The 12971-nt window shown below is 47.0% G+C and overlaps 5 protein-coding genes across 5 annotated transcripts; 2 read left to right on the top strand and 3 right to left on the bottom strand.

Moving 5' to 3' along the window:
* Positions 1 to 257: 257 nt before the first annotated feature.
* K441DRAFT_661835 (aldolase) lies at positions 258 to 1423 on the bottom strand. Its single transcript, XM_067648942.1, has 2 exons — positions 1161 to 1423; positions 258 to 1079 (listed from the first exon to the last, which is right to left on the bottom strand). Exons 1-2 carry the CDS (start codon positions 1247 to 1249, stop codon positions 638 to 640), a joined length of 531 nt encoding a protein of 176 aa, XP_067502582.1. The 5' UTR covers positions 1250 to 1423; the 3' UTR covers positions 258 to 637.
* K441DRAFT_723687 (NAD(P)-binding protein) lies at positions 1375 to 3138 on the top strand (the record flags this gene model as incomplete). The annotated part of the gene is made up of 5 exons (XM_067654098.1): positions 1375 to 1428; positions 2329 to 2424; positions 2478 to 2623; positions 2689 to 2838; positions 2916 to 3138. 5 exons carry the CDS (start codon positions 1375 to 1377, stop codon positions 3136 to 3138), a joined length of 669 nt encoding a protein of 222 aa, XP_067502581.1.
* Positions 3139 to 3476: 338 nt separating this feature from the next.
* K441DRAFT_661832 (uncharacterized protein) lies at positions 3477 to 5036 on the bottom strand. Its single transcript, XM_067648941.1, has 3 exons — positions 4479 to 5036; positions 3840 to 4411; positions 3477 to 3785 (listed from the first exon to the last, which is right to left on the bottom strand). The coding sequence occupies exons 1-3, from the start codon at positions 4714 to 4716 to the stop codon at positions 3597 to 3599; spliced, it is 999 nt and encodes a 332-aa protein (XP_067502580.1). The 5' UTR covers positions 4717 to 5036; the 3' UTR covers positions 3477 to 3596.
* An 84-nt stretch (positions 5037 to 5120) lies between these two features.
* K441DRAFT_678340 (uncharacterized protein) lies at positions 5121 to 6455 on the bottom strand (the record flags this gene model as incomplete). Its single annotated transcript, XM_067651146.1, has 1 exon — positions 5121 to 6455. One exon carries the CDS (start codon positions 6453 to 6455, stop codon positions 5121 to 5123), a length of 1335 nt encoding a protein of 444 aa, XP_067502579.1.
* A 628-nt stretch (positions 6456 to 7083) lies between these two features.
* On the top strand, positions 7084 to 8153 carry K441DRAFT_638532 (uncharacterized protein). The gene is made up of 4 exons (XM_067646543.1): positions 7084 to 7234; positions 7286 to 7515; positions 7582 to 7697; positions 7769 to 8153. Exons 1-4 carry the CDS (start codon positions 7136 to 7138, stop codon positions 8041 to 8043), a joined length of 720 nt encoding a protein of 239 aa, XP_067502578.1. The 5' UTR covers positions 7084 to 7135; the 3' UTR covers positions 8044 to 8153.
* The last annotated feature ends 4818 nt before the right edge of the window (positions 8154 to 12971 follow it).

Genomic DNA, 12971 nt, shown 5'->3' with positions numbered 1-12971 from the left:
CCAAAAATACGTTGGAATACGTCAAAATGATCGTGCTTATTACTTTAAAGGTATAAAATTGTGCCGTTTGATTGCCAAGATCAACACGCGCTTTCAACCGGGTGCGCCAAGGTGGTGTATTGTTTGACAAATTAGTTAGTACTTTAGGTATTATATTTCCGTACGTACTTGAAGGGTTATTACAGCCAACAGTCGGAGACCGGTAATAAGAGACCGATAATGGGAAACCCGCCACCGAGCTACTTCTAAGGCGTTATGGGAAGCTTATCAATTTAGTTTATCAACATGAAATACGCCCATGCTATACTCATGCCTTGCCAACTAAATAACATACATCCATCCGCCACCCCATCAGTTTGACCACCTCCACACCTTCTTCCATTAGCGGCGTCAAGGACAACTTACTTGCTCACGCTTTCAAGTGCTCTAAATAATCATGTAACACCAACTTGTTGACATTGACCTTTGATACCCCGTGTTTAATGCACCTTCATTGCCTCCTCACTAAAATCATTCGTGCCATAGAAGACTATCCATACCTTTCCGGCTGCAAATTTCCGTGTTGATTCCAACCGCAGATAGTCTAGCTGCGGTCCTCTAGGCCCATGTTCGCCATGAATACCTTAAAATGCAGGTGCTAGAAAGCCCACACCCGTGTCCATGAACTCGCCTGCCTCTTTCGGAGTCGTAAGCATTCCTTCCAGATCCTCAGTATCAGTAAAGCTATCCTCTCCACCCCTATCCTACCCGGTTCTACTTTCGTAGCGATGCCTCTATCGTAGCAGTATTTAGCGAGCTTCTTTATCTTTGCTAGGTTCTCCGCTTTCTCGTAATGCGACATGCCGACCATGGTGGAATCAAAAGGCAGAATGCCGGCTGCGTACCGTATCATTGCTTCATCCTGGGCATAGTCGGAGTGAACAGATATAGGGACAGAGACTCGTGAAGCAGCTTCAGCCGCAGTGTGTACGAGGAGGCCATTAGAGAAGGTAATGACCCAGGGAAAGACTTGAATAATGAGGGGTGACCGCTTTTGTTCAGCTGCTTTGATGCATCCGATTATATGCTCAATGTTATAGCTAGAAAATTTCCTAGTCAACGAATCATATTGAAGGAACCACGATGCTAAGAAAGAAAAAGGGGAGGGTAGAATTCCATACACAATTGCAGCAATCACACCGTACCCGCTCTTTTCTGCATCTTCAAGAACACGAGTCGTCTTATTGCCTTTTAGGGTATTGATAGGCATCTTGAGAAACTAAACGGCAGGATTTCCTGCGTCCATTGCCCTGTCCATGGCTGTAAATACCAACTGACAGCTTCCAGGCTTACACTCAGGCCAGAACGAGAAGCTAGGGCGGCCTAGAGGGCAAAATGGCGCCGAAGCAGGTTCGCCGAAGCGTCGGCGCGCCCCGCCCCAGCCACGGTGTACCCCCCTATACAGCAACCCCGCGAATAATTCGCCCCACAAAGCTATTCTCCCCACCTCTAAGGAAAGACGGAGGAGTTCATAGGGCTTTAGCGGAGGTATGATGATGGATTGCTGAGTCGTGTGGAGTGAAGGAGCAGAGGGAATCTCTCTCGTGAGAACGTGGCGTGAAACCGCTAAGGAAAACCAGCCCAGCCTCGAGGTCGTTTTTTTCATCGCCAATTGTCGAACCCTATTGGCCCAAAAAGACCAGTCCTGTTTGAGCCGTCCTATCCNTTAACACGTCAATTCGGGTCCTCAGGTTATCGATAAGGAGTAGCCAATCAGATCACTTGAATTCGGTGCCCGTACTCAGGAATATGAGGCTGGTGATATTCGTAATATTTCATACAAAATTGATATATAAGCTTAANCTTTGGAGTTAAGTCGCTCCATATGAGGCCTCCAGCAGTCGTCCTTCCTGCAGAACGGTATTTTACATATACTGCAGCCAAAACAAGTCCTTAGAGGACGCGCACGCGTTGATTTGAAAACGGTGTTCCCGCACGGACCACCTACTCTAAGGACCCTGAGAAGATCCACAACCACACTACCTCAGTCAACCTTATCTTACCTATTCGACCGCAAGACCTCTCCACAGATTCAAACCCTTACCTAGATGGCCCCATAGGCATGCTAAGCGCCATCTAGGTAAGGGTTTGAATCTGTGGAGAGGTCTTGCGGTCGAATAGGTAAGGTATGGTTGACTGAGGTAGTGGTGTGTTTGTGGATCTTCTGACGTAGGTTCTTTAACGCCGTATGGGACGGCTCAAACAGGACTGGTCTTTTGGGCCAATACAATGGTCTTAGAAGCAATGCCCTACCTATCAACTCAGCTAGAGCCAAACTAAACCTGGCAGATCACTCTCGCCGGAAAAGTAATTGCCATCACAGGAGTAAATCAGGGCATTGGACTTGGAATCGCAGAAGTATGCCTCGCCAACTCTGCCAAAGTAGTACATTCGCTCGACCTCATGGACCCCAGCGAAAACTTCGCAGCTATACAAAGAAATACCCCAATTTCAAATACATCCAAACCAACGTGACGGAAGAGCCGAGCGTCGAGAAAGCCATCGACATGATCGTTGAGAATGAAGGCAGGATTGACGGCATGGTCGCCAACGCCGGAATGACAAAGCGTCAGCCAGCGCTGCAGTTCAAACGGAGAAGCTGTTCAACCTAAACGTGAGGCCTTCCCACCCTTCTCACTTGGACCCAAGACCTTACTCAAATATTGACATCTTCTCCCAGGTCTTCGGCGCCTTCCCCCGCGCCCAAATCGCGGCCCGCAAATTCATTGCACTTGGCATCAAAGGCTTCATCGTCTTCGCCGCATCCATGACATCCTACCGCCCAAATCGCGCCGCGCCGTCCGCACTCTATGGCGGCACCAAGGCCGCTATGCGCAACATAACGCACACATTCGCCATGGAGGGGCCAAGCATAGCATCTGGGTCAACTCCATCTCTCCGGGCTCCGTGAAGACCACTATGGCCTACTACGTCGAGAAGGCGCCCGATTGGGACCTCAAGATGAGCTACTATGGCGGTATGCCCCGGCTCGCAATGCCGCAGGAGCTCGGGGGCGCGTATGTGTATTTGTTGAGCGATACTGCTAGTTATACGACGGGCATTGATATTCCGATTGCGGGGATTGTGGGTGCATGGTAAGGGGCTTCTGTTATTGAGCGTTTTGTGGGGATTTACAGGTGTCATCTGGATGGGTATACACGAACTCATGATATCAATTCAAACTTAATTTTTGTCGAGTAAGAGGATATATTTCGTATTTTTACCTATTTCGTTCTACCAGTTTCTCAAGATGTACCCTATCCTGAGTACGTATAGATAATTCACCACGCGTCAACGCCAGATAAGAGTTCGTCAGACACATTCAGAGTTTCGTTGAATTATTATCTAGTAGTGCGAGCCTCCCCATGATTTTAAGGTACATGTAATAATGACAACACTCCCAGTGCGGCCAAAAGACGGTCAACCAAAACGAGACACCCCCCCCCCCCCGGGTTCCAAACCCCAATTATAAAGAGAAAAACAAACGATCTCAAGCGCCAAAGCCTCTCCGGTGCGACGCCCTATAAACAGATATTTCATTCGTAGCCTAGGTATGCTTAATAGCCGACAGCGCTGTAATGCGATTGGCGGTGATTGGGTTGCTGGTACAAGCTAGGAGCGTACTCCGACTCCTGGTACATAGTGTTCCTTCGCTCCTCTTCCGGGAGCAACTCTTTGACTTCCCAGTTGTTCTGCTTGATGCCGACGCTGAACTCGAGATCTTCGCGGGTGATTGAATCCCAGTACTGTATAACGCAGGTTAGAATTATACATGTGTCGGGTGAAAGGAGGCAACAAACCTTGTAAACCATCATAACACCAAGGAGATTGCAGATAGTAGCAAAGAAGATGCCGTCTAGGTAGTGTTGAACGCCATTGCAAATAGTGTCGCTAAACACGTAGAGGATGACCTGGCCGATGACGAAGAAAAAGACTCCGAATGCAATATCGCCTAGCGGCCAGCGATCTTGCAAGGTGTTTACAACGAGGATAACCTGCATGACGACGTAGATGAGAATGAATATGCCATTTAAAAGGTAGAGCACCACAAACAGCCCAACGGTGTTTGTAGGTGAAAGGCCCGCCCATCCTTTGAATGTGAGTAGAGACACTGCTCCACTAATGACGAATATGCCAAGTGAGCATAGTCGAAGAAGCCAAACAGAGAGCGGTGTACCATCTTCGTAGAGCTGGAAACCGACGAAGCCGTTGATCAACAGGCAGGTGCAGAGTGCGGAGGAGAGGCCGTTCTGAACTGCGGCGAAGTAGGGGAATACTCCAGACCCGGGAGGAACAACACCAGAGTCGAGTATTAAGGAAAACATTGTTAGGATCATGTAAATGTAGAAGAACGAGGTGATTTCTTTACGACCTATATCCGAAACTTGTCAGCAAGCTTGAAACCTTGGAATTCGAACACCTAAACAGCCTTGACGTACCAACAGCAGTGAACTTAGACCGCACATGAATAATCATGATAGAGGTCATTACAAGAGCAAGAATATGCATGAAGTCGGCAGCGCCTTGGAAGATTATGGTATTGGCTAGCTCAATCGACCGGGAGTAGCATGAGGCCTGGATCCCTGTGGTGCCTGCTATACTCGACGTCGGCCCTACGAGGGAACACAGAGGAATCGACGTCTTGTCGCATATTGTGTGGAAGTCGCCGAAGCCCATTTTCAGCGTAATAGTGTCGGCGTGTAGTGAGGAGGAAGCGGGATGGAGGCTGTGTAAGGCGCAAAACAAGGACACTCAGCGGCGGCTGAGCCCCGTATTGGTGTTGAGGACTGAATGCGTCCGAAGTGTAAATTTGCGTTGGTGGGAATAAATGGCTGTTGAAGAGCGAAAGAATGAGCGCGGGAGCGGGTGAGAGGTGGCGACAGGCTGGGTCTTGGTGAGTGTAGTGGTGATAGCGGAATGTTGTTTCACTTCTAAGGAGTGTTATGCCAAGCCGCGCTTGCAGCTCCATCGTCAAACTAGTCAGAGGTATCAACCCCCCGACTCTTTCTTCCAGAAACTTGAGATTTAGTCATTATTCCCCTTTGATTTATGACCAAACCCCTCCCCGCTAACATTGGTATTTACAGATTCCGCGCTATTATGGAAGGGAGTGACTTATAGGGGGAAGCAAGAGGAAAACCCTCGGGTGCAACCCCTGGCTCAAAATACAATGGTAGAATGGATATATAGTGCTGCCATTCTTCGGAGTATATCCGATGCGGCTTTTGTGAAACTGCAGCTTCCCACTGATTCTCAAACTCTTTGCGGGTTGAGCAGTATATCCGCTGATAGGCTTCTCGGATGCTTTCGCCATTCCTGTGGTATTCGACTCCCCGACCATTCTTAGACCTTGCAAGATGTTGCCACTTCGGGTCTTTTGGAGTTCGGCCAGATCCCAGATTCTGCCACACATTGACGCTAAGACTTGTTGTACTCTCCCAGTCTCCATTGTCGATTTTCATCTCGAATTCAGTGGGACAAAATGGGCAGCCCCCATATCCCCCACCCCCGCCATAACCTTCAAGTGCATCCATGTCATTGACATTCAAGTGGCCGCAGCAGCGGAAACCGAGCTTGCCCATGAATTTCCTGACACACACAGCGGAAACCGGGATATTGGGTAAGAACATCGTACGCTGGAACTGAAATCGGTAAGTCGCACGGAGCAGTAGCCTATCAATGACGATTCGCGGTTCGAAGGTGTAGTGAAGAATGACTTTGGTCATTGAACCGATAGAGTATGTCCGGCTGCCAGAACATTTCAGAGATTCTACGCAAATTCCGTTCAAGAATTCCTGTCTTTTGCGATGGAAGTGCCGGTCCATTACGAGCTGAACTTCGTCAAATCCAATAATGTAAATAGGATCATCCAGAGGGCCATATCGTAGCTCTCCAATTTGGCGCCTCGTCTTCCACCATCGTGCTATAAGGAGACCTTGTTGCGATGGGCCTACCCAACTTCTTCGATGGATTTTCATGCATTGATTGCAACGCCACCAGTCAACTGGTGAGAAATCTGGCAGAAGAACGTCAAGGAACTCTAGTTTTTTATACCAAGAAGCGGTCTTCCCATGATAGTTTGCCAATGCCTGGGTACCAATGGCATGGGCTATGTCATGGCAGGTAAGGGTGAAGGCAGCTTCGGCTTCTAGAGTAAGATAGCTTGCAATTTGCTGTAGTAGCTCCAGGGGTAGAGTCTGAATCTTGGATTTGCGGTAATTACGATCATCTGCAGCGGCGACTTTCCATCGAACGCGTCTACTGCGAGACCATATTGATGGAATGATCCGAGAAAATCGTAAAGTATGGGTGCTAAGAGGTCTGCTCAGGTGAAGTTGTTGCGAGCGCCAAAATTTGTGCTCATTACAGTCTTCTGAATGCGTTCTGCAAGGCAACCTTACTGATATTTGAGCCATGGCAGCTGAACTTCACACGGAGCGGTGTTCAGGGGAATGAGTTTTCACAATTTTGGGAAATGGTGAAATGATAGCCTTTTCGTTCAGCTCAAGATACGCAGCTGCCTGCTCGGGTGCACCGTGCATGGCTCTCAGGGGGCCTAATAAGTAGCCGAAATTGGCTCGTGCGGTAAAAAAGCCACGCAGGTTAATAAGAGTGTAAATAAACGAATATTTTACGGGGAAATGGACCAAAATAGTATTTAGTATATTTATTATTATTATACTAAAAGGCTATACGATGTATATAGAGCAGACGGCCAGATGACTCAATATTGAGCTTAAAATGTATACATTTTTTTGGTGGTGATGCACGAGCCAATTTCAGCCACTTATTAAGCCCCCTGAGAGCATGGTAGGACGCCTGACGCCATAAACGCCCCCACACTGAAGACCTCGCTTGTTGATTCTGGATCTAATCTAATCATTACCCCTGCCTCTCACCTTGCCATTCCGACCTCGCAAGTAGCATCCCCCCAAGTCGGCTTACTTCATCGGATCCTAGCATTGTATGCATTTAGGTAATAAAGAGCAATTCTGAGTCAGCACTAACCAAACATTATACTAATCAAGGTCTTCATATCTCATAGAACTGTCTGCCAATTTCTTTCCCCTCTCCCAGATCCTCAGACTTCACCACAATGGCCAATATATCATCTGAGGTGCTTCCCCTCTTCAAAACAATACAAGAAAAGTTTCCTTGCAAATCTCTAGGAGATGACAGATGGTATTTAGTTGCTGTGCGTTGCATGCTCTACAAACTTAAGCACACACAACTAAATTAAATTTAGCTGGCCTCCTTAACCGGGGGCGGAAAGCCAGAACTCGCTGCAGATCTCTATCTCTACCTCACCCGAGAGTCAGAGCGCGAGAGCCCAGAGTCACGGCAGGCATTAATGCGCAGGTTGAGAGAAGCACTTGTCAAATGTGTCTCAATCATCGGTGTCTGCAGGCCACTCGAAGCTATCTTCTGCATAGATAAAGTGCAGAGGCCGGAAGACATGGACTACTCGTTCTCACGGTAAGTATATAGTGCCACTGGAGCCAACATTTCTGTAATGCCTTCCAGCTAAGGTGGCTTAAAAAGTGAAAACTGGAAATGCGATGAGGCAAACCACGAGCGTGGAACGGCATGGCTCAGTCGCATATACAGCCATGACTTCGGGCTGATTGATGAGAAGTTCAAGGCTCACAAAGACTTTGGTGCGTTTCCTTCGCTCAGTACCATTGGTTTTTTTCGCGCTTTGTTATAAAATCATCTGACTCGACCATAGGCTGGATAAGCAGAGAAATTACTTACGGCCTCTACTTATCCGATCACACTATCCTTAATGATATTGAGACCGAACTTGTCGTGCTGGCGGGTATCATGATTCAGAATCTGCATCATGAAACCGCGTGGCATCTTCGCGGTTCGAGACGCGTAGGGATGAGTGCGGAAGATGTGGAAGCAGTGCAGCAGTGTGTAAGTGTCAACCCAATTCCGACTTCAATAACATGTTTATGGTCCATATTCTCTGAATTATACTTCAAGGGTAGAAGTAGCTAGAAGTTTTAACTCACTTACCTCCACAGATTGAAGCTGTTGCGGGGTTTGCAAGCATAGAGCTAAACAAGGTTCCGCGAGTTGCAGATATCGAGCACGAGGTGTAAAGATGCAATTCGATTATGGGAAATAGACACGCTGCATTGTTAAATAGATTTAGAAGTTCTTCACAGGGAAGGCTTTTTCTAGCGATAACCGCCGAGGCTGACGGCTAACTTCAACAAAACTTCATTTTCGAATGACAAAACCTTTTACATAAGTTCATTACTGACCATCAAAACCGTAATGTCTTCCTCATTTGAGGCCTTGAGAACCTTCACAATTACTCTTGCAGTTAAGCAGCAAGCGTAGTACACACGCTACCCTCCGGCTGTTTTACTCCTATAATTTTCGGTTTGGGGTTAGCTTTGTACAGCAAATCCTGCTAGTCCTCCAAGGTACACTCATGACTTCCCGGGACCGTTAGAATTTGCATGTCTAATCTCCGAACGGTCTTTGTAATTATTTTCGGGTGGAATGACGCTCTCCGCAAGCACGAACCATCCTCCTTTCTTCAACTTGCCACTCTGCAGTCGATTCTTGAGGATTTTGATGCAGTATTCATCATTCCAATTATGGAGTATGTAGTACATGAAGTAAACGCCAACAGATTCTCAGCCATCCAGGAGGGTTGCGGGGCAAAGAAGTCACCAGATTTGAAGTCGAGACGGCTGGACCACATGAAATATGAGTGATTCTCTTTGGCTTCTACCAAGCTTCGCTGAATTTGACCAGGAAGATCTTGAACGGGAAGACGTAGGTTTGGATTTTCCTGAGAAATTGCAATGCTTGTGAGCCTTTCCCGGAATATATGACCATTGAGAATAAATTAATTTCTTATCTTCAGTACATATTGACAAAGGATCGGAAAGCAGACTTACATCAACCACAACAGCATCTTTCGGCAAGCTTGCCCAGTCAAAACCATTTACGACATGGCTAATCAAGAAGTCCTCTCCGCTGCTCCAATACCTCATTGAACCGGCAAATGTTTCCATTCGCCCTTTGGCTTCGTCAATTCCAGAAGCATACCATTCAAACATACCTTTCTCTGTTCCACACGCAAGCTGGAGGCCAGTATGATTTGGGCCTTCAGCTTCAGACCATTTTCTGAGAGCCTCGACAACTTTAGCAGTACTAGGAAATACTCCGTCAGTGTTGTTGCTAGCAAACGCACGTGCTAATGGGTCCTTGAGTAATAGAAGAGAAAGTCCGGTGTGGGAAGCGTGGCCGGGGCTTGGTTCACAGAAGATATCATTTGTCATGCCATATCGTGAGAACCGTCTTCACAAATCCTACAGCGAGCGGTTTTGCTTGCAATCTCTTCGAAAGCTGCACTTCCAAACGCCGGAACATTTTCGTAGAGCTTGAAGCTAGAAATGGCACGCATTACCAGTGATGTAACTGGTCTGGTTCGCTTATTGGTTGGTTGGTTGGAAACTGCTTCAAAATCGCAACCGGTTCGGAGCTTTGATTGGCTTGCAGCTGGTTGGTTTCGAAGCTCTCTGATTAACCGGGTAACCAGCTAAACCAGTAGGGTTAGTATAGGCCTTTGGCGGTGATAATTTGGGTAAAAGCGCACGCCACATAGGGGAGCCGAAGCCACTAAATCGTTAAGATCTACCACCTTATTTCCGGATACTATTTTAAGAGTTAAGCTTTGTATTATACGTCGCCCATTTCTACGCGTTACCTCCTTCTCGTGTCGCCTTACTGCCTTATCCTTATTGCCCTTATTTCTACCTATCGCTAATTTAATGGAGGCCTTTATTGTTTTAACCAGTCGATCGTTACGTAGAGGAAGAAGCAGCCCTATCCCTTAACCCGCTAACGTCTATCTAGTCCGTGCGGAACACTAGACATTCCTAAGTACGGCAATTTGATCTTATTAATCTAATTGGCTAAATCCTTATTAATAACAGATGGACGTACATCGGCAAAATATGGTACCCTACCAATGGCCTCAATGGTTGGTGGTTGACGCAATTGGCGCGCAGTTGAGGGCATTTAGCAACTCAACCGACTAGCCTATGTCGTGTTTTTTTGACACGCAGCCTGCGCGCAGCCTGCGAGCAACCTACGCGCAACCTACGCGCAACCTGCCAGCAATCTGCGCATTTGGCAACCATAATTATATTTACCTCTTTTATACTAATAGCATATTTTAAATAAATAAAAGCTACTTTAAAGCTATTTATAAGACTAGCAAAATAAATATTATTTTAGATAATTTAATATAATATAGCGATGGTTCTCTTCTACCTATCTACCTATTGACTTACNNACCTNCCTGCATCGCCTACCTNTCTANATTACCTACCTGTCTNNATTNCCTACCTATCTANATTNCCTACCTGTCTGCATTGCCTACCTATCTACATTGCCTACCTGTCTGCATTGCCTACCTGTCTATATCGCCTACCTATTTACATCTACCTACCTATCTATATCTGCCTACCCGTTAGCATCTACCTACCTATCTGCATCTGCCTACCCATTAGCATCTCCCTACTTATGCCTACCTGTTTGTGGTACCTTAATTCAATCAATCAATCGAATCGTTTATAGCGTTCGCTAGCTAGTCGTTGTCGTCTAGCTCTTGCGACAGTCGTCTGGTTCTGGTAACGGTCGTCTAGCTCTGGCGACGGTCGTCTAGCTCTGGCGACGGTGGTCTAGTTCTGGCGACGGTCCTCTCCTACCTACCTACCTACCTACCTACCTACCTACCTACCTACCTACCTACCTGCCTGCCTGCCTGCCTGTGTCAGTGTATAATTTAATTTGGGGGAGGGGTTGGCCTAATTAAAGGCCCTAATTACATTTAAACGGGTGCCTCCCTAGGAGGCCTTAATTTAATTCGGTAACAGGCCAATATTAAAGCTCTAGTTTAATTCGATTGATCAATTAATTAAATCATTCGTGGTATTTACTAGCTGGTTATTTAAACGGTCGTCATCTAGTTCTGGTAACAGTCGTCTAGTTCTAGCGACAGTCGTCTGGCTCTAGCAACGGTCGTCTGGCTCTAGAAACGGTCGTCTGGCTCTAGCAACGGTTGTCTGGTTCTGGTAACGGTCGTCTAGTTTTGGTAACGGTTGTCTAGTTCTAGCGACGGTCGTCTAGCGACAGCGACGGTCGTCTGGTTCTGGTAACGGTCGTCTAGTTCTGGCGACGGTCGGTCTGGTTCTAACGACGGTCGTCTGGCGACGGCGACGGTCGTCTGGTTCTAGCGACGGTCATCTGGCTCTGGCGACGGTCGTCTGGTTCTGGCGACGGTCGTCTAGTTCTGGTGACGGTCCTCTGCTGGCTGCCGTTCTGGTGCCTCCCTAGGTAGGGAGGATGTAAGGAAGGAAGGATGGATAAAAAAAAATAAGGTGGCTACATAGGAGAGGCTATCGGGAATATAGCGGGGACCCGATGCAGAGCTTCGTGTAGAGCCTCCGTACGCAGAGCTTCGCGTAGAGCCTCGTGCAGAGCCTTTGTACGCAGAGCTTCGTGCAGAGCTTCGTGCAGAGCTTCGTGTAGAGCTTCGTGCAGAGCTTCGTGCAGAGCTTCGTGTAGAGCTTCGTGCAGAGCCTCATGCAGAGCCTCTGTACGCAGAGCTTCGTGCAGAGCTTCGTGCAGAGCTTCGTGCAGAGCTTCGTGCAGAGCTTCCGTGCAGAGCTTCGTGCAGAGCTTCGTGCAGAGCTTCGTGCAGAGCTTCGTGCAGAGCCTCCGTACGCAGAGCTTCGCGCAGAGCCTCGTGCAGAGCCTCTGTACGTAGAGCTTCGTGTAGAGCTTCGTGTAGAGCTTCGTGTAGAGCTTCGTGTAGAGCTTCGTGTAGAGCTTCGTGTAGAGCCTTGTGCAGAGCCTTTAAGTAATAAAACTGTGTAAAAATTCATTTGCGTAATTAGCATATAACTTTACCTTAATTACATGTTAAGGAATATATAGTTAGCTTTTAAAGTTGTTAAATAGGTTAACTGCGTGTCAAGGAATATATAGTTAGCTATTAAGTAGGTCAACTGCGTGTCAAGAAATATATAGTTAGCTTTTAAAGTTGTTAAATAGGTTAACTGCGTGTTATTTGACTTTTGGATNTGTNAAATTGGTCAATTGCGTGTNAAGTTGGTNAATTGCGTGTCGAGTTGGTTAAATTGCATGTCAATTACGCGAAACGCGAAAACCAAAGTCTACTTGAATCTCATCCTGCGAATATTTTCCCGATGTAACGTAGCGGGTTAAAGGATAAGTAGTAGTTATTCTACGGATAAGGCTCCTACCGCCTCTTAAAAAGCGCGCTAGCTAGGGCTCTAGTAGTTAACGAATAAAGTGCTAAAAGATAAAGCCGGGTAAAGCCTAGGCAGAGCTTCTTACCTATCGCAAAGTTAAGTCTAACTTAGATTCGAAGCCTCTACTAGGGCAGGCTTCTATAAAAAGTAAAACTAAGATCTATAGCTAGTGGTATAGGCATAGCGATGAGGTCGGATAGAAGGCGAAGGCCCGTAGAAAGTTGATGAGGGTAATAAGGGCGATAAGGGCGATGAGGAAGATACTCTTAGATATATCTTACAACTTAATACTATACCAAGCCTTACAATATATCAAATATTATCTGGTTGAACTGGTTGAACCGGTTCGCGAACCGGTTCGGAGCTTTAAATGGGCTATCGGTTGGTTATAGAGGTCAAATTTGTAACCAACCAGACCAGTTACATCACTGCGCATTACGGAACCCGTATGATACTATTCGACAAGGGTTATATCAGTGATGTGAGACTAAATGTTGACAAGGAAGGAAGATCCCTTGGCCCCATAACATTCTCGATCACGATTTCAGATAAATCCAAAAGCGCTTGTCGAGCGGTATGCACTCGTTTCTCGGAAGTCGGTACAGGAAATTCTGGAGCTGCATT

Source organism: Cenococcum geophilum, assembly GCF_001692895.1.
Source record: "Cenococcum geophilum 1.58 unplaced genomic scaffold K441scaffold_28, whole genome shotgun sequence".
Classification (NCBI taxonomy): domain Eukaryota; kingdom Fungi; phylum Ascomycota; class Dothideomycetes; order Gloniales; family Gloniaceae; genus Cenococcum; species Cenococcum geophilum.
This window is presented reverse-complemented; position numbering and strand designations above follow the sequence as displayed.

Coding starts and splice junctions, on each gene's coding strand:
- K441DRAFT_661835 (XM_067648942.1), bottom strand. CDS start 1,249: ATGCCTATCAATACCCTAAAAGGCAATAAGACGACTCGTGTTCTTGAA. Junction 1,080..1,160: donor GGTGTGATTGCTGCAATTGT/GTATGGAATTCT, acceptor GAAATTTTCTAG/CTATAACATTGAGCATATAA.
- K441DRAFT_661832 (XM_067648941.1), bottom strand. CDS start 4,716: ATGGGCTTCGGCGACTTCCACACAATATGCGACAAGACGTCGATTCCT. Junction 4,412..4,478: donor GTCTAAGTTCACTGCTGTTG/GTACGTCAAGGC, acceptor TTTCGGATATAG/GTCGTAAAGAAATCACCTCG. Junction 3,786..3,839: donor GTGTTATGATGGTTTACAAG/GTTTGTTGCCTC, acceptor TGCGTTATACAG/TACTGGGATTCAATCACCCG.
- K441DRAFT_638532 (XM_067646543.1), top strand. CDS start 7,136: ATGGCCAATATATCATCTGAGGTGCTTCCCCTCTTCAAAACAATACAA. Junction 7,235..7,285: donor ACAGATGGTATTTAGTTGCT/GTGCGTTGCATG, acceptor AATTAAATTTAG/CTGGCCTCCTTAACCGGGGG. Junction 7,516..7,581: donor ATGGACTACTCGTTCTCACG/GTAAGTATATAG, acceptor TGGCTTAAAAAG/TGAAAACTGGAAATGCGATG.